This window comes from Balaenoptera acutorostrata, chromosome 16, assembly GCF_949987535.1.
Source record: "Balaenoptera acutorostrata chromosome 16, mBalAcu1.1, whole genome shotgun sequence".
NCBI classification, from domain to species: Eukaryota; Metazoa; Chordata; class Mammalia; order Artiodactyla; family Balaenopteridae; genus Balaenoptera; species Balaenoptera acutorostrata.
Genome location: NC_080079.1, coordinates 42,900,218 through 42,921,516, shown reverse-complemented (window position 1 = coordinate 42,921,516; position 21,299 = coordinate 42,900,218). Strand labels below are relative to the sequence as shown.

Below are 21,299 nucleotides of genomic sequence, written 5' to 3'. Positions count from 1 at the left end.
ACTTTACAGTCACAAAGGCATCAATCAATCAATACACTGGTTCAAACACATGTGAATCCCATGAAAGATTCTGCAGCATTAGAGGAGAAGATATTTTATATTCAAGATAAAAAGAAAAAAAAGTTATTAAGAAGAGGTATTAGAAGTTATTTAAGTTATTACAAGTTATTTATTTAAAAGTTTTGAATTTCAAATAAAACTTAATAAAGAATGAAATATATAAAACATGAGATTAAAGGTGAAATAAAGATACGGATAGAGAAGAGAGCAGAACTGAAATAATAAAACTAAAGAAATTAAAGACAGAAAATATACAGCTGAAGATGCAGAAAACAAAATATGCAATATTGTTAGTAACATAATACCTAATACTTATTTAAAACTTGCTGGGAGGACTGTGATAGGTATTTTACAAGCATTTCTTCAGTTAATTATCAAACCTCATAGTAAAAGATGTAATATTCACTGTTGGTGGGAATGTAAATTGATACAGCCACTATGGAGAACAGTATGGAGGTTCCTTAAAAAACTACAAATAGAACTACCATACGACCCAGCAATCCCACTACTGGGCATATACCCTGAGAAAACCATAGTTCAAAAAGAGTCATGTACCAAAATGTTCATTGCAGCTCTATTTACAATAGCCAGGACATGGAAGCGACCTAAGTGTCCATCATCGGATGAATGGATAAAGAAGATGTGGCACATATATACAATGGAATATTACTCAGCCATAAAAAGAAATGAAATGGAGGTATTTGTAATGAGGTGGATGGAGTTAGAGTCTGTCATACAGAGTGAAGTAAGTCAGAAAGAGAAAAACAAATACAGTATGCTAACACATATATATGGAATCTAAGGAAAAAAAAAAGGTCATGAAGAACCTAGTGGCAAGACAGGAATAAAGACACAGACCTACTAGAGAATGGACTTGAGGATATGGGGAGGGGGAGGCGTGAGATGTGACAGGGTGAGAGAGTGTCATGGACATATATACACTACCAAATGTAAAACAGATAGCTAGTGGGAAGCAGCCGCGTAGCACAGGGAGATCAGCTCGGTGCTTTGTGACCACCTAGAGGGGTGGGATGGGGAGGGTGGGAGGGAGGGAGATGCAAGAGGAAAGAGATATGGGAACATATGTATATGTATAACTGATTCACTTTGTTATAAAGCAGAAACTAACACCATTGTAAAGCAATTATACTTCAATAAAGATGTTTAAAAAAAAAAAAGATGTAATATTACTCTATTTTATAAGCCAATACAGGGTGAAGCTCACAGAAGCTAGCTAAATTGAGAGGCAAGACTCAGTCTGTATTTTCCTAGTTAATAAAAGAATACTCTTACCATCTTACAGTACTCTTCATTATGTTTGAGAAACCTTCCAGACTACAGAGGAATTAACAAGGAGAATAAGAAAATAAAGATCAGATGGCCAAATAAAAATATAATCAATTTGTGTTGATAAAAAAACCAGGTAAAGTAAGCAAGTACAATAACAAAGATACAGTAGAAATAAAGAAAAAAAAAAAAAACCTCCAGGATTTTATTAAGTATCCGTATTTGCAGATTGAAAGTTTTCAAAGCATGAAACACAGTTAAGATACTACGGAGACATTGTGGGTTTGGTTCCATAACAAAACATATATCACAATAAAGAGAGTTGCACGAGTTTTTTGGTTTCCCGGTTCATTTACAAGTTATGTTTACACTGTTAAATGTGCAATAGTATTGTGTCTACAAAAACAGTGTACATACCTTAATTAAAAAATACTTTATTGCTAACCAGTGCTAACCATTATCTGACGCTTCAGGGAGTTGTAATCTTTTTGCTGGTAGAAAGCCTCGCCTTGATGTTGATGGCTGCTAACTGATCGGGTGGTAGTTCCTGAAGGTTAGGGTGACTGTCGCAATTTTTAATAATAAGACAAGAGTGACGTTTGCTGCATAGATTGACTCTTCCTTTCAGGAACTATTTCTCTGTAGCAAGCAATGCCATTTGATAGCATTTTAACCACAGTAGAACTTCTTTCAAAATTGGAGCCAATCCTCTCAAACAATGCTGCTGTTTTTCAACTAATTTATGTAATATTCTAAATACTTTGTTGTCATTTCAACAGTCTTTACACCGTCTTCAACAGGAGTAGATTCCATCTTAAGAAACCACTTCCTTTGCTTATCCATAAGAAGCAACTCCTCATTTGTTGTAGCTGGTTTAATCTTCTCTCCAGACCACTAAAACTTTCTCCATATCAGCAATAAGGCTGTTTTGCTTTCTTATCATTTGTGTGTTCACTGGATTAGCACTTTTAATTTCCTTCAAGAACTTTTCCTTTGCATTCATAACATGGCTAACTGTTTGGCTGAAGAAGGCTTGCTTTCAGCCTTTCTTGGCTTTCCACCCTCACTAAGTATAATCATTTCTAGCTTTTGTTTTAAAGTGAGAGACTACTACTCTTCCTTTCACTTGAACACTTAGAAACCATTGTAGGGTTATTAGCTGGCCTAATTTCAACAATGTTGTGTCTCAGAGAATTGGGAGGCCCAAGGTGAGGGAGAAAGATGGGAGAACAGCCAGTTGTGGAGTGGTCAGAACACACATGACATTTATTAAGTTCGCCATCTGTTATATGGGCACAGTTCCTGGTGCTTCAAAACAATTGTAATAGTAACCTCAAAGATTACTGATTGCAGATCACTGTAACAAACATAATGATGACAAAAATGTCTGAAATACTGTGAGAATTACCAAAATGTGACACAGAGACACAAAGTGAACAAATGCTTTTGGAAAAATGGTGCATGCTGATAGACTTGCTTGACACAGGGTTGCTACAAACTTTCAATTTGTAAAAATTCAGTATCTGTGAAATACAGTAAAGCAAAGTGCAATAAAATTTGATAGCCTTTACTCAGAAAATTTCTGGTATATTATTTTATTTCCAGATAAAAGCAAATTTCTACAAGACCAATAAAGAAAAAAATATAAAGGAACCACATATTAGGTAGAGCTCAGATTTCTGCTCAGTAGAAACAAAACTGGAAGACAATGGAGGAAAGTTTGTAAATAGAGGAAAAGTTTGTGAAATAGAGAACCTAATATTTGGTCAAATTTTCATTCAGGTATAAAGCCATTTACATTCTCATATATACAAGTACTTATTTTTTTTACTGAAAAAAACATTCAAGGACATATTTCAGTTGACTGTTGAATAAAGATAAAGAATTTAGGGCTTCCCTGGTGGCGCAGTGGTTGAGAATCTGCCTGCCAGTGCAGGGGACACGGGTTCGAGCCCTGGTCTGGGAGGATCCCACATGCCGCGGAGCGACTGGACCCGTGAGCCACAATTGCTGAGCCTGCGCGTCTGGAGCCTGTGCTCCGCAACAAGAGAGGCCGCGATAGTGAGGGGCCCGCGCACCGCGATGAAGAGTGGTCCCCACTTGCCACAACTAGAGAAAGCCCTCGCACAGAAATGAAGACCCAACACAGCCATAAATAAATAAATAAAATTAAAAGCAGAAATAATAATAATAATAACATATTAGTATCATTAATTTAAAAATTTTAAAAAAATAAATAAAAAATAAAGAATTTAAAAATAAGTAAATCATGATATAAATATTTAGACATCGGTATTAAAACCAATAAAACAAAATAAAATCTAAATATACACCAAGAAAACTTTAATTTAATATTTATAAATATATATACACATATATACGTATATATATTGTAACTGAATGCAGGAATATAAAATAATTCTTAAAGGAAATGTAACATGAAAAAAATTATAGTGTAGTTCTCAATTCTCAAATTTCATTAACAGGAGCAGCAATTGTGTGTGTGTGTGTGTGTGTTTGGGACTGGGAAGAAAATTTGTGACAAATTAGAGACATTAACCAATGCAATTAGATGGCATTTTCTTGTTTGGCATTTTATCATCTTCGTCTCCCATCAATTTTGTTGTTACTTTTCTATAAATCTAGATTATTTGGAGCGTAATTCCTTTTTTTAAATCACTGTGTGTCTTTCCAATATCTAGTTTTCACACGCACACACGCACACACACATACAATTTTAAACCTCATCAACCTTATATAATAGAGGAACTCTCTCAATTTCTATTTTAAATCATTACAGACATGGATAAATTAATATATTAAAGCAGTATAATAGAATATGACAGAAACATAGGATCAATATGTTTTCAAAGGCGATTAAATTTTATACAGATGTCTATTTAAGACAGAGAAAAGGGGGAAAGCAAAGAGTTTTTAAAACTAGTTTCACTTCTGTTAAAAAAAAATAGGTTAAAATTCCAGCCACAGTTTGGTGAATATTGTCTTTACTATTCAGATGTCTTGATAGACTGAAGAATTAAATTTAAAATGTTGAAACCATAATAACTGAAAGTAAATATAATTCAGCATTTATATGACTTTCAGAGGGTGAAAGACTATCTAAGCAGAAATCAAAAAGGGAAAAAGGGATATATTTCAATACATAAAAACGCCAAGCTTCTAGATCTCAAAAACAAATAATATTAAAAGGCAAACAACATACTGAAAATATTTTTAAGACTGATGACAAAGTGTTGATTTTTGTGCTATTCACCTATGCCGTGGAAATAAAATTTTAAAATACCAAATTTAAAAAAGAAAATAGACAAAGTAAATGAACAGAAGAAACACAGATAAATATATCAAATAAATTATGCTGTCAATCAAAGAAATGTAAAATTTAACTTTATATTTATTAACAATATTTCAGATATATATCACCCTCAGTATCGACAAGTATGTGCTGTTATAAACACACACTACTGAGGAGGAAATAAATCATTGCAATCTTTCTGGAAAGCCATCTGGCAGTTTGTCTGAAAGAGTTCAACATGCTCTCATTTCTTGATCCAGAAATTCCACATCCAGGAGTTTAACCTAGGAATATAATTAAAGACAGCGCAGTAATGGATACATTATATGTGTTGTTAAACAATATAAGCATCTTAAATGTACAACTATACAGCCTAACTATAACATTAGTGGAGGTTGCACGTTATTGCAAATTGTGTTTTTGAAAAGCAGATGCATTGACTTAGAACAGTGGTTATAATATGTGAGATAAAAATAATCAGCAAAATTTATATATGCAAAGTGGTGAAATATCACTGTGTAAACAGACAGGTAGATAGATGATACATAGAAGGTAAATGCCGATAGAAAATACCTCAAAATATTAACAGTGGCTATTACTGGGTTGTACAGTTTTAAATATTTTTTCTTTATGTTATTCTGTACCTACAAGACACTCTAGGATGATTTTTTTCATCAGAATGATAAAAATACATTTGCTATTCACCTGTAGAAGTTTTCCATTACCAACTATATGAAAATTAAACTGCACTGTTTATAAGGCACTTAAATGACTCTCCTCAAAATAGCCCTAGATTATCTATCTATCTATCTATCTATCTATCTATCTCATCAATTGTGTGTGTGTTTTTAAAAATTATTTATTTATTTCTTGGCTGCATTGGGTCTTCGTTGCTGCACGGAGGCTTTCTCTAGTTGCAGCAAGCGGGGGCTACTCTTTGTTGTGTTGCGCGGGTTTCTCATTGTGGTGGCTTCTCTTGTTGCAGAGCACGGGCTCTAGGCACGCGGGCTCAGTAGTCGTGGCTCGCGGGCTCTAGAGTGCAGGCTTAGTAGTTGTGGCATACGGGCTTGGTTGCTTCACGGCACGTGGGATCTTCCTGGACCAGGGCTCAAACCTGTGTCCCCTGGATTGGCAGGCGGACTCTTAATCACTGCACCACCAGAGAAGCCCCCTGTGTGTGTGTGTGTGTGTGTGTGTGTGTGTGTGTGTGTGTGTGTGTGTTTAAACTCCCTTATCCAGCCTCTATCAAATGCAGGCATATTTTTTATCTTTATTAATCTCACCTTTGATATACGAATCAAAATTTGCTTTATTTAAGCTGCACGTGTTTGAATATCTCTGATTCTTGTTATTTTGACTAATTCACTCATAATACTTGATCATATGAGTTTTCTGTCAGAGCTGTCTTTTAATATTTATTGATAAATGTCTTTATAATTTTTTTTTCTAAATTGTGTTCATGTACTTTGAGTCCCCATCCTCATGACTGTGAGCTCCTTCATAGTCCCAGAACTCTTACCTATTTTTTAACACTACTTGAACAATTAGTGGAGTTCTTTGCACACAGCAAGTGCTTGATACATTTATATAACTCATCAGAATATTTATAAATCAAAGAGTTATCACAAATTTCTTTAATCAAAGGGTGGGGAATGAGTTTTTAAATTGGATGTGAAACTGTAATGTGTCTGAGTCTATAGAAAAAGAATATCACTGAAGCTTCCTTTTAATAAAGTAAAATGAAATGTTCATTTTAAGTGAACATTCAACTCCCTGATACACTATCTTAAAATTGTGTTTGAGTATAATCATTAAATAATTTGCTTTGCAGGTTTTACATCCAAATCTCTGTTTAAAGTTAAATAGTAATGATAGATAGTCCCCCTTCATTCCCTGAAACATTTGATCAATTTTGTAATCCTAAATAAAACCTTCAAGATTCATGTCAGTGTCATGTTTTCAGGAAAATATGTAAGATCTGGTTTCAAATAAGCTTCCAGCTTGAAATTAAAAATTTCCATCTCTTTCTCTTCTTATAGTTTGGAGGCAAGTTTAATGTCAATATTAAAAAATTAAAAATAATATTAATTTTAATAATACTAATAATTTCCATATGTTAAGTGTGCCACTTACTGTTTTACATACATTCTTTGATGAATCCTCACATTAATTATGAAATATAGATATTATTAACCTCACTTTGAAAATTAGGATTCAAGCTCTGAGGAATTAAATAGCTTATTGAAAACTTACTAGCAAGTTTGGTATGTTTTGTTGTGGGATACAGACGTTCACCACTCAATCTACTGGAATGTTTATGAGACTACTTACTGTAACACCCAAAAGGCCATCTCAATAAAAAACTCTGAGCCTGTATCTGTGCATTTTGATCCACTCCCATGGTCACATTATTTTTCCCTCCAGTAGGGTGCAATAACTTTGTGAGCACAAAGATCTGGGAGTTATAAAAAGATACTTATCAAATGTCAGTGTGTGTATTTGGATGTCCCACAGGAACCCAGAGAGAAAGGCAAGGATCCATGGGGTCAAGAATACTCTAAATAATCTGGAGCTGAGAAGCCGTTTATTCAACAGTTCTTGAGTGTCTGTGTGCCCCATACGTTTCTGGTGCTACAGATATAAAAGTAAATCAGCCTTACCCCTGCTCTCAAGAAAGTTATAGGCAAGGAAACTCAGATGTACAGTCAGCAAGAATGTTCAATAAATTTTGATATGGATGAGCACAATAGTCTCTGTATAGATGCAGATAAGGGAAAATTATCAGCTGTTCCTCAGGTGGTCAGATTATGTGTGCAGGTAGAGGAAATCGCCAAGTATAAATGAAAAGAGAAAGGAATGTATAGGACTATGTAAAAATTAGGAGCTTTTCTTCAGTGAGACAATATTAATAGGGTCTAAATGTAAGGCAGAGTGATATATGTTTAAAACATTAAGGTGACCAAAAAATAAAAGCCTTATATATCAAGGTCAAATATGCAATTGAAAGGATATTCAAATGCACATTTTAGATTCAACAGTCAGTCACAATTTGTAAGGTAAAAAATATACCTGAAAATTTTTCAGATACATATTGGAATACATGGAAATAATAAAACAAGAGTATTTTTTGTTAGTTCCTTGAGGTGTTTTCGTTTGTTTGTTTTAATATGTGCATAAAGTTCCAGTGATCAGGCAGAAACTGATGTGATTTTCATGAGCCATGGCTCTATGAGTATTTCACATGTGTGCTCTTTGCCCCCCCATTTTAAGGAAGAAAATTATCAAAGCAAAGACGGACTGTATAGCACAGAGAAATATACTCATATTTTATAATAACCTATAAGAGGAAAGAATCTGAAAAAAAATAGATCTGTATGTGTGTATAACTGAATCACTTTGCTGTACACCTGAAACTAATACAACATTGTAAATCAACTATACTTCAATAAAAAATAAATAAATTTTAAAAATTAAAAAAAAAGAAAATTATCAATACTGTTTGGAAGGTTTTGAAAAAAACCAGACATCATATATTTTGTAGTATATAAGCTTCAAAGATATATGTGACTGTTCCACTTGTGTTTCTTCTATGATCACATAAAAAGTTGAAAGTAATCAGCTTGACCCATGCCACCCACCCTAATATTACATTTTTAAAATGTTCACAAAGGAAAAATATTTCAAAATGTATGACACTTTTTCAAGCAATTTGATATTTCTGCCACTTGAAAAAAGCAAAACTAATCAAAGAAAAATAGAAATGGTAGTTTGGCCTCATCAGAATGTATGTTAAGTACATATGTGTCTAAATAAGAGTATTGTGAACATGTTAGATTTGTTTTTCCTTTCTCTGTTAGTTAACATATAGAAACAGACAGGAATCTGGCTAAATATTTTCAGAAGCTTCTGGGAAATAGTATACTTACAATATAACATGAGATGAGAATAACAGTGTCCACAAATTGACATTGACAAATTGTTATTGACAATTGTGCAGCAAATTTTCTTTCATGTAGTCTAAATATTATTTTTTTTTTGTTAAAGGGAGATTATAATAGATTTTAAATACCAAGTGTATATATATATATAATTTTTAACATCTTTATTGGAGTATAATTGTTTTACAATGGTGTGTTAGTTTCTGCTTTATAACAAAGTGAATCAGTTATACATATACATATGTTCCCATATCTCTTCCCTCTTGCGTCTCCCTTCCTCCCACCCTTCCTATCCCACCCCTCGAGGTGGTCACAAAGCACCGAGCTGATCTCCCTGTGCTATGCGGCTGCTTCCCACTAGCTATCTATTTTACGTTTGGTAGTGTATATATGTCCATGCCACTCTCTCACTTTGTCACAGCTTACCCTTCCCCCTCCCCATATGCTCAAGTCCATTCTCTAGTAGGTCTGTGTCTTTATTCCCGTCTTGCCCCTAGGTTCTTCATGACCTTTTTTTTTCTTTTTCTTAGATTCCATATATATGTGTTAGCATACGGTATTTCTTTATCTCTTTCTGAACTTACTTCACTCTGTATGACAGACTCTAGGTCCATCCACCTCACTACAAATAACTCAATTTCATTTCTTTTTATGGCTGAGTAATATTCCATTGTATATATGTGCCACATCTTTATCCATTCATCTGTTGATGGACACTTAGGTTGCTTCCATGTCCTGGCCACTGCAAATAGAGCTGCAATGAACATTTTGGCACATGACTCTTTTTGAATTCTGGTTTTCTCAGGGTATATGCCCAGTAGTGGGATTGCTGGGTCGTATGGTAGTTCTATTTTTAGTTTTTTAAGGAACCTCCATACTGTTCTCCATAGTGGCTGTAACAATTTATATTCCCACCAACAGTGCAAGAGTGTTCCCTTTTCTCACCACCCTCTCCAGCATTTATTGTTTCTAGATTTTTTAATGATGGCCATTCTGACCGGTGTGAGATGATATCTCATTGTAGTTTTGATTTGCATTTCTCTAATGATTAATGATGTTGAGCATTCTTTCATGTGTTTGTTGGCAATCTGTGTATCTTCTTTGGAGACATGTCTATTTAGGTCTTCTGCCCATTTTCGGATTGGGTTCTTTGTTTTTTTGATATTGAGCTGCATGAGCTGCTTGTAAATTTTGGAGATTAATCCTTTGTCAGTTGCTTCATTTGCAAATATTTTCTCCCATTCTGAGGGTTGTCTTTTGGTCTTGTTTATGGTTTCCTTTGCTGTGCAAAAGCTTTTAAGTTTCATTAGGTCCCATTTGTTTATCTTTGTTTTTATGTCCATTTTTCTAGGAGGTGGGTCAAAAAGGATCTTGCTGTGATTTATGTCATAGGGTGTTCTGCCTATGTTTTCCTCGAAGAGTTTGATAGTGTCTGGCCTTACATTTAGGTCTTTAATCCACTTTCAGTTTATTTTTGTGTACGGTGTTAGGGAGTGTTCTAATTTCATACTTTTACATGTACCTGTCCAGTTTTCCCAGCACCACTTATTGAAGAGGCTGTCTTTTCTCCCCTGTATATTCCTGCCACCTTATCAAAGATAAGGTGACCATATGTATGTGGGTTTATCTCTGGGCTTTCTATCCTGTTCCATTGATCTATATTTCTGTTTTTGTGCCAGTACCATACTGCCTTGATTACTGTAGCTTTGTAGTATAGTCTGAAGTCAGGGAGCCTGATTCCTCCAGCTCCATTTTTCTTTCTCAAGATTGCTTTGGCTATTCGGGGTCTTTTGTGTTTCCATACAAATTGTGAAATTTTTTGTTCTAGTTCTGTGAAAAATGCCAGTGGTAGTTTGATAGGGATTGCATTAAATCTGTAGATTGCTTTGGGTAGTAGATTCATTTTCACAATGTTGATTCTTCCAATCCAAGAACATGGTATATCTCTCCATCTATTTGATCATCTTTAATTTCTTTCATCAGTGTCTTATAATTTTCTGCATACAGGTCTTTTGTCTCCTTAGGTAGGTTTATTCCTAGATATTTTATTCTTTTTGTTGCAATGGTAAACGGGAATGTTTTCTTAATTTCACTTTCAGATTTTTCATCATTAGTGTATAGGAATGCCAGAGATTTCTGTGTATTGATTTTGTATCCTGCTACTTTACCAAATTCATTGATTAGCTCTAGTAGTTTTCTGGTAGCATCTTTAGGATTCTCTATGTATAGTATTATGTTATCTGCAAACAGTGACAGCTTTACTTCTTCTTTTCCAATTTGAATTCCTTTTATTTGTTTTTCTTCTTTGATTGCTGTGGCTAAAACTTCCAAAACTATCTTGAATAATAGTGGTGAGATTGGGCAACCTTGTCTTGTTCCTGATCTTAGTGGAAATGATTTCAGTTTTTCACCATTGAGGATGATGTTGGCTGTGGGTTTGTCATATATGGCCTTTATTATGTTGAGGAAAGTTCCCTCTATGCCCACTTTCTGCAGGGTTTTTATCATAAATGGGTGTTGAATTTTGTCAAAAGCTTTCTCTGCATCGATTGAGATGATTGTATGGTTTTTATCCTTCAGTTTGTTAATATGGTGTATCACATTGATTGATTTGCATATATTGAAGAATCCTTGCATTCCTGGAATAAACCCCACTTGATCATGGTGTATGATCCTTTTAATGTGCTGTTGGATTCTGTTTGCTAGTATTTTGTTGAGGATTTTTGTATCTATGTTCATCAGTGATATTGGCCTGTAGTTTTCTTTCTTTGTGACATCTTTGCCTGGTTTTGGTATCAGGGTGATGGTGGCATCGTAGAATGAGTTTGGGAGTGTTCCTCCCTCTGCTATATTGTGGAAGAGTTTGAGAAGGATAGGTGTTAGCTCTTCTCTAAATGTGTGATAGAATTCGCCTGTGAAGCCATGTGGTCCTGGGCTTTTGTTTGTTGGAAGATTTTTAATCACAGTTTCAATTTCAGTGCTTGTGATTGGTCTGATGTTGTAAGATGTTGTAAAGCTGGTTTGGTGGTGCTGAACTCTCTCAGCTTTTGCTTGTCTGTAAAGGTTTTAATTTCTCCATCAAATCTGAATGAGATCCTTGCTGGGTAGAGTAATCTTGGTTGTAGGTTTTTCCTTTTCATTACTTTAAATATGTCCTGCCACTCCCTTCTGGCTTGCAGAGTTCCTGTTGAAAGATCAGCTGTTAACCTTATGGGGATTCCCTTGTGTGTTACTTGTTGTTTTTCCCTTGCTGCTTTTAATATGTTTTCTTTGTATTTAATTTTTGATTGTTTGATTAATATGTGTCTTGGAGTGATTCTCCTTGGATTTATCCTGTATGGGACTCTCTGTGCTTCCTGGACTTGATTAACTATTTCATTTCCCATATTAGGGAAGTTTTCAACTATAATCTCTTCAAATATTTTCTCAGTGTCTTTCTTTTTCTCTTCTTCTTCTGGGACCCCTATATTTCGAATGTTGGTGCGTTTAATGTTGTCCCAGAGGTCTCTGAGACGGTCCTCAGTTCTTTTCATTCTTTTTTCTTTATTCTGCTCTGCAGTAGTTATTTCCACTATTTTATCTTCCAGGTCACTTATCCGTTCTTCTGCCTCAGTTATTCTGCTATTGATCCCTTCTAGATAATTTTTAATTTCATTTATTGTGTTGTTCATCATTGCTTGTTTGCTCTTTAGTTCTTCTAGATCCTTGTTAAACGTTTCTTGTATTTTCTCTATTCTATTTCCAAGATTTTGGATCATCTTTACTGTCATTATTCTGAATTCTTTTTCAGGTAGACTGCCTATTTCCTCTTCATTTGTTTGGTCTGCTGGGTTTTTACCTTGCTCCTTCATCAGCTGTGTGTTTATCTGTCTTCTCATTTTGCTTATCTTACTGTGTTTGGGGTCTCCTTTTCGCAGGCTGCAGATTCATAGTTCCTGTTGTTTTTGGTGTCTGTCCCCAGTGGCTAAGGTTGGTTCAGTGGGTTGTGTAGGCTTCCTGGTGGAGGGCACTAGTGCCTGTGTTCTGGTGGATGAGGCTGGATTTTGTCTTTCTCGTGGACAGGTCCACGTCTGGTGGTGTGTTTTGGGGTGTCTGTGGCCTTATTATGATTTTAGGCAGCCTCTCTGCTAATGGATGGGGCTGTGTTCCTGTCTTGCTAGTTGTTTGGCATAGGGTGTCCAGCACTGTAGCTTGCTGGTCGTTGAGTGAAGCTGGGTCTTGGCGTTGAGATGGAGATCTCTGGGAGATTTCGCCATTTGATATTACGTGGAGCTGGGAGGTCTCTTGTGGACCAGTGTCCTGAAGTTGGCTCTCCCACCTCAGAGGCACAGCACTGACTCCTGGCTGGAGCACCAAGAGCCTTTCATCCACACGGCTCAGAATAAAAGGGAGAAAAAATAGAAAGAAAGAAAGAAAGAGGATAAAATAAAATAAAATAAAATAATTAAAATAAAAAATAATTAAGAAAAAAATTTTTTTAAGTAAAAAAAAAAACGGACAGACAGAACCCTAGGACTAATGCTGAAAGCAAAGCTATACAGACAAAATCACACACAGAAGCATACACATACACACTCACAAAAAGAGAAAAAGGGGAAAAAATAATATATCTTTTGCTCCCAAAGTCCACCTCCTCAATTTGGGATGATTCGTTGTCTATTCAGGTATTCCACAGATGCAGGTACATCAAATTGACTGTGGAGGTTTCATCCACTGCTCCTGAGGCTGCTGGGAGAGATTTCCCTTTCTCTTCTTTGTTTGCACAGCTCCCGGGGTTCAGCTTTGGATCTGGCCCCGCCTCTGCGTGTAGGTTGCCTGAGGGCATCTGTGCTTCGCCCAGACAGGACGGGGTTAAAGGAGCAGCTGATTTGGGGGCTCTGGCCAGGGGGAGGGAGGGGTACGTATTCGGGGCGAGCCTGCGGCAGCAGAGCCCAGCATGACATTGCACCAGCCTGAGGCATGCTGTGCGTTCTCCCGGGGAAGTTGTCCCTGGATCACGGGACCCTGGCAATGGCAGGCGGCTGCACAGGCTCCCGGGAGGGGAGGTGTGGATAGTGACCTGTGCTCGCACACAGGCTTCTTGGTGGTGGCAGCAGCAGCCTTAGCGTCTCATGCCCGTCTCTGGGGTCCGTGCTGATAGCCGCGGCTTGCACCCATCTCTGGAGCTCCTTTAAGCAGCGCTCTTAATCCCCTCTCCTCGCGCACCAGGAAACAATGAGGCAAGAAAAAGTCTCTTGCCTCTTTGGCAGCTGCAGACTTTTTCGCGGACTCCCTCCCGGCTAGCTGTGGTGTGCTAATCCCTTCAGGCTGTGTTCTCGCCGCCAACCCCAGTCCTCTCCCTTCGATCCGACCGAAGCCCGAGCCTCAGCTCCCAGCCCCCGCCCGCCCCGGCGGGTGAGCAGACAAGCCTCTCCAGCTGGTGAGTGCTGGTTGGCACTGGTTCTCTGTGCGGGAACCTCTCTGCTTTGCCCTCCGCACCTCTGTGGCTGCGCTCTCCTCCGTGGCTCCGAAACTTACCCCCTCCGCCACCCGCAGTCTCCGCTTGCGAAGGGGCTTCCTAGTGTGTGGAAACCTTTCCTCCTTCACAGCTCCTTCCCACTGGATAGAGGTTTTTTCTTTTGCCCTACCCAGGTACGTGGGGAGTTTCTTGCCTTTTGGGAGGTCTGACGTCTTCTTCCAGCGTTCAGTACGTGTTCTATAGGAGCAGTTCCACCTGTAGATGTATTTCTGATGTATCTGTGGGGAGGAAGGTGATCTCCGCATCTTACTCTTCCGCCATCTTGAAGCTGCTCCCCAAATGTGTATTAAGTGGGTTTTTTAAAAGATATTGAAAAAGAGAAGTTTCTAAGTGTAAACAACACATAAAATGTAATGAAAGTAATTTAATAATTGATAAGTTCAATTATTTAGGTATTAAATTATAGTTTGCTAAAATTTCAAATCAGTTAATTATCAGTGCTAGAATATATTTACAGTTGATGATGAAGTTTTTACTATTTTAACATAACTGTTTTCTTTCCAAATGCTATAAAAGTATTCTATTAAAATACAGACCACAAATCCAAGCAATGATGAGTCCAGTATTATATACTGAGAAGGGTAGATATTAGAATCAGTTAAAATTAAGAATTATAATAATTGAAGATAATATGCCAGATATACCAGTCATTCTGAGCTCAGTTTACCTTTCTAGGGTTGTCTCTGAATATATTTGTTTGTATTTTTTCCACGATAACAGGCAAGGCCACTCTTGGAGATTATTATAATATCTGTCCTTCTTCAGATTCAAAATTAACTAGTCTATGGTGTTCAACCACAAATCTTGAAATCTGAGTCTAACTGCTGGCTCATGTGTTATCTAGCTGTCCAGACTACAATATCTGCGTGTCAATTCTTTCTGAGGTAATGAAGCTGAACTAAACTCTCTGATTTTTTTTTTCCAGGAAGAATTGAACCCCATCATTGTTACCCCAGCGATCCAAGCCATTGATCAGGACCGGAATATTCAGCCACCATCAGATAGGCCAGGCATCCTCTATTCCATCCTTGTTGGTTTGTATCTGCTAACATTTTGCACTCTCAGTTATAGCTCTAGAATCATGTAGGGAAAAAATATGTTTCAAATTTTAAAAAAAACTTTAATAACAAAGACTTTCTTTTTAGAAATTATTTTTTAAAAATTTTATTGAAATTATTTTTTATGTATAAATAAATTTAAAAATAACCATTTAAAAATAACCATTTTTCTTCTTTAGTATTAGTCTCAGTGAAATTTGTAGAACAACAAGTAGAAACACTTTTATTGAGGAAGCAAAACAACTTCAAAAATAGGATTTAATCTACCTATTGGTAGTTTCCTCTGTATCACCTCATAAAGAATTCTCTAAGAAAAAATTGAAAATCAATTGAAAAACTTACAGTTTGCTCTACTAGTACTTTATCATTGGTTGGATACCATTACATAATTCTAAAAGTATGTGGCAATTAAATAAGAGCTATCAGAGCCAAAAAGAAAGAGAAAGATCATGTTACCCCAAGGAAACATTATACCCTTGGTTAATTTTTCCTTGAACAAGTTCACAGAAGCCATTTTAATCCATTCTTGTGCATATCTGCCAGTTCTACCAAAAGCAAAAATGAGAATCTGATCATGTCACTCTTCTTAAATTGCTTTTGCTAAAATATGGATGTTGCTGCTTTGCATGATTTATAGTCTCTAGAGAGACAGATATATGTAAAATAGACCATACATCTCTTAATGAAGAAGGTCACTTCTGAAGTATGCTTGAAAATAACTATTCAATGGAATTTAACTTTACCCTTAACCCCTTCCCACCCCATGTACACGTATATAACAACACAACCACCTAGAGACGTTAGACAGATTTCAAAATATGATGCTATATCCTACTTAGAAATGCTGTCTGTAAAGAGAATTCAAGTAATTCTGTTTCAAGCCTTTGGTGTCTAGAACTACATACGTATTATAAGTCAGTTGTATAGATTAGACTATTAAACTTTTAAAAAGTGCTTATGAACATAAACAGAAGTCTCTTTTAAGTCTGTAGGGGGTTTGGTATACATAAAAGGAAATAGTCATTGTTTATTTTATTAACTGAGGGCTTGACAATATGTCAATTACTATGCTAGATGCTATAGATACAAAGATGAGGGATAAATGTTCTAGGTTAGGGAGGGGTAGAGTCTATGGATAGAAACATGCCAAAAAATAAATTAAAATACATGGTTTTAAGTACTACAAATAAAGTATGAGCCACATATCATGTGGTCTCATGGGAGGAAAATATTAAGGATTTCTAAGAAAATTGCTTAGACAGAGTTATTTTAGCAAAAAGAGAGGGGTTTTCAAGTATAAAATGGGATAAAAATTATTTAGATAGATGATGCAGCCTGTGCAAAGTCCAAAGCATTACATTTAAAGATAGTCTTGGGGAACCATGTTACTCAGAATGGGATAGTATCCACTGATATTCATGTTTCTTTCACTTTAAAAAATTTAATCTCTTTCAATAAATGAGTGCTTACTCTGTTGAGCAAGACAGATTCCTCACTTTGTAGCACTGGTTTTCGGGCCGCAGAAACAGGCAACAAACAATTAATGTGGTAAATAAACGTATTTATTATACAAAATAAATGGTAGTCAGTGCTATGAGAAAAATCGAGCTGATGAATGGGATTGGAGGTACAGAAGGGGTGTTGCAGTATTAAATAAGATTGATCAGGATATGTCTCATTAAAAAGGTGAGATTTGAGTAAAATCCTATAGAACTTGAAGGAGTTAACCATGTTGATATCTGGGAAAAGAGTTTCTAGGCAGAGATAAAAGCAGGAGTTTGCCTGATGAGTTTCAGAAACATCAATGAGGCCAGTAGCACTGGAGAGGAGTCAGTGAGGGGGAAGTAGAAGAAAGAGGGTATGAGAAATAAGGGGGGACCAGAAAACATAGTCTTGTATACTATTGAGCTTTGTCGGCTTTTACTCTGAGTGAAATGTGGAACCAATGCAGGGATTAGAGTAGAAAAATGACGTAATGACGTTAAGTTTCATCAACCTCCAACATTAGGATAATGGGTAGTACTACATAATATATATAACCTCTATCATTAACTTTGCTTTCACAGCTAAGTTAAATAAATTGATATATTTTCATAGTATGTACATTTCTAAAAGACAGAGAGGACATTGTTAAGTGTTGAGAGCATAGCCTCTGGAATTGTACTATCCATGTTTAAATCCTGACTTCAACCCTTACTATTCATATAATGTTAGGCGAGTTACTTAATCTCTCTGTCTCAGATTGTTCCTCTTTAAAATAGACCTTTGATAAAAGGATTGCTCAAAATAGACTTTTCTATAAAAGTGTTTTGAGAATTTGATCTAATGCATGTAAATATTAGTGCCTGGAGAAAAGCACTCGATAAATGTTAGTTGATGTTGTTATTACCGTTAGAAAGAAAAAGAAAGTATGTTTCCTAAGTCGTGCAAAACTGTTAAGAATAGAAGCACAAACCCTTTCCCTCTACCACTAGACAGGGTTCCCATGGCTCTGATTTTACCTACTTTTCCAGAACTCTTAGTTTCCCTTATGTCCATCCAGATAATTCTGAATGTATGTGTTCTTCAGAGCTTGCTTTCCCAGTTGCTAGGTGGCAAGCTCTTCTACTTTCACACATTATTGATAGTCGGTTTACTAGACTTGAGGATGTGGATGCTGATGTGTGTAAGAAGGTTATCCAGGGACTATTGCCAACCCCTTCACTGGTCCTACCATCATTATCATCAATGGGGGAATTACTGCCACTTCTATTGATTACCCACAGTAGCCTGAGCCAATTCTATGTCATCTTAATAGAGAATATCAACAAAAAGATGGAAATTATAAAAAGGAAACAAGTTTTGGAGTTGAAAAGTATAACAACTGAAATTAAAAATTCACTAGCAGGGCTCAATGAAGATTCAAGCAGGAAGAAGAAAGAATCAGCAAACTTGAAGAGAGGTCAATTGAATTACCAAATCTGAGAAGATGAAAGAGAAAAAGAATGAAGAAAGGCAAAGAGAGCTTCAGAGACCTAAAAAATACCATTCTGTAGACCAATTTATGCATAACAGGAGTCCCAGAAGGAGAGAACAGAAAGGGGCAGAAAGAATATAGGAATAAGTAATGATCAAAAACTAAATTTGAGGAAAACAATCTATACCTCCAAGAAGCTAATTGAACTCCCCAAAAGGATAGACCTACAATAAATCCACGCTTAGACACATCCCAATCAAACTGTCAAATGACACAGACAAAAAATAATTCAAAAGTAACAAAAAAGAGGTGACTTTATAATAGAAATTGATTCTCAATAAAATTATAACCCGACTTCTCATCAGGAAACATGGATACTGGAATACGTTAGTATGACATGTTCAGAGAACTGAAAGAAAAGAAAATGTTCATTAATAGTTCTAAATACAGCAAATATATCCTTCAAAAATAAATGAGAAATTAAGATATTCCCAGATAATCTGAGAATTTATCAGTAGCACACCTTTGCTACAAGAAATACTGAAGGGTAGAGACCTAAGGCTGAAATGAAAGCACAATAGAAAGTATCTCAGTTCTACATGAAGAAATAAAGAACACTGGTAAAAATAACTACATAGTTAAGTATAAAAGACATTTTATATATACATATATATAGATATATATATATATATATATACATACACACACACAAATGCTAGTAATTCTTCTTTCTCTTATTTGATTTAAAGAAAATATAAATCAATAATTATACATCTATATTGATGGACAAAGTAGAAACATGTAACTTGTGATAATAACAGCAAAGAGCAAAGGTAAAATAGAGTTATATAGGAGTAAAATTTTTATACACTATTGAAGTTAAGTTGCTATTAGTCCAAATTAGATTGCCATAAATTAAGACATCAATCTTAATTACCAGGATAACCACTAGAATAGTTTAACAATTTAATTGTTTACGTAATTTGAAGATTTATAGTAAAACACAAAACAAAGGAATTTAAACAGTACACATGAAAAATAAGGCCGTAATGGAACAATAGAGGAACAAAAAGGACATAAGATATATAGAAGACAGATAGCAAAATGGCAGAGGTAAATACCATCTTTTTTAGTAATCACAATCAATGTAAATGGATTCAATGTTCCAGTTAAAAGACTCAGATTGACACAATGCATAAAAAAGAGAAAAAGAAAAACATGATCTTACTACATGCTATCTCTAAGAAACACATTTTAGATTAAAGACATAACTAGTTGGAGCATAAAAGGATGTAAAAAGGTAGTTTATGCGAATAATAACTAAAAGTGAGCTGAAGTAGCACTACTAATGTTAGATATAATAGACTGTAAAATAAAATATTTCACTTGAGACAAATATGGACATCTTATACTGATAAAAGGGTCAATCCATCAAGAAGGTATAACAATTATAAGCATATATGCATCTAACAATAGAGCCCAGAAGTGAAGCAAAACCTGACACACTTGAAGGGGGAAATAGACAATTCAAGCACAGTAGTTAAATACTTCAATACTATACTTTCAATAATGGATTAAAAACTAGGCAGAAGATCAGCAAGGCAAAAGAAGAATTGAACAACATTATAAACCAACAAGATCCTATAGACATCAATATAACGCTCAACCCAAAAACAATAGCATATACATTCTTCTCAAGAATATTCTCTAGTATAGACCATATGCTAGGTTGTAAAACAGGTCTCATTAAACTGAAAATGATTGAAATCATACAAACTATATCCTCTGACCACAAAGGAATGAAATTAGAGGTGAATAACAAAGGAAATTTTGCAGACTCACAAATTAAACAACTACTAAATAACAAATGGCTCAAATAAGAAATTACAAAGGAAATTAGAAAACTACTTTGAGATAAATAAAAATGAAAATACATTATACCAAAACTTATAGGATGCAGCTTAAGTGACAGTCAGAAGGAGGTGTATAGCTGTACATGCCAACATTGAAAAAGAAGAAAAATTCTTAATCAGCAATGTAATTGTTCACACTAAAACCCTGGAAAAGGAAACTAAAATAAAGAAAGCATAGGGATAGAAATAATAAAGACCAGAGTGGAAATTAATCAAATGGAGAATAGAAAAATAATAGATAAAGTCAATGAAACTAAAAATTGATTATTTGAAAGAAGCAGTAAAACTGACAAACTTTAGCTATATTGACTAGGAATAAAATAGAGAAGAAGCAATTTACTAACTCTAGAATGAGAGGAACTAAAAAGCTTCTGCACAGTGAAGGAAATCATGATCAAAATGAAAAGGCAAGGTATTTGCAAATCATATATTCTATAAGGGGTTAATATCCAAAATATATAAAGAACTCATACAACTCAACAGCAAAATAAAAAACAAACAACATGATTTAAAAATGAGCAGGGGATCTGAATAGACATTTTTCCAAAGAAGACATACAGATGGCCAACAGTCACATGAAAAAGTTTTCAGCATTACTAATCAACAGGTAAATGCAAATGTAAATCACAATGAAATATCACCTCATACCTGTTAGAATAAGTATTATCAAATTGACAAGGAATAACAAATGTTGGAGATAATGTGGAGAGAAGAGAATCCTTGCACACTGCTGGTGGGACTGTAAATTGGTGCAGCCACTTTGGAACAATATGGAGAGTCCTCAAAAAATTAAGTATAGAACTATCATATGACCCAACTATTCCTCTTCTGAGTATTAATGCAAATAACACAAAAACACTACCTTGAAAGATATATGTTCACTGCAGCATTATTTATCTAATAGCCTAGATATGGAAACAACTTAAGTGTCCAGTGATGGATGAATGGATAAAGAAGTGGTATATATATAAATATATATATAAAAAATATATATATACCACTGTATATATGTGTGTGTGTGTGTGTCTATATATATATACACACACACACACACATATATACATATATGTATGTACACACACAATGGAATAGTATTTGGCCATAAAAAAGAATGAAATCCTGCCATTTGTAGCCATATGGATGGACCTTACGGGTATTATGCTAAGTGAAGTAAATCAAATGGAGAAAGACAGATATTGTATGATTTCATTCATATGTGGAATATAAAAAAAAACCAAACAATGAACAAATAAAAG

General features: G+C 35.3%; 1 protein-coding gene across 17 annotated transcripts in view; it reads left to right on the top strand.

Annotated features, from left to right (window-relative positions):
* Positions 1-21,299, top strand: part of PCDH15 (protocadherin related 15) — a 755,972-nt gene that overhangs the window by 398,027 nt on the left and 336,646 nt on the right. For all 17 annotated transcript variants that reach the window (XM_028166694.1, XM_028166693.2, XM_057531449.1 and 14 more), the window contains one exon: positions 15,042-15,150. In XM_028166694.1, coding sequence (XP_028022495.1) covers positions 15,042-15,150 — 109 coding nt within the window. The remainder of the gene's footprint in view (positions 1-15,041; positions 15,151-21,299) is intronic.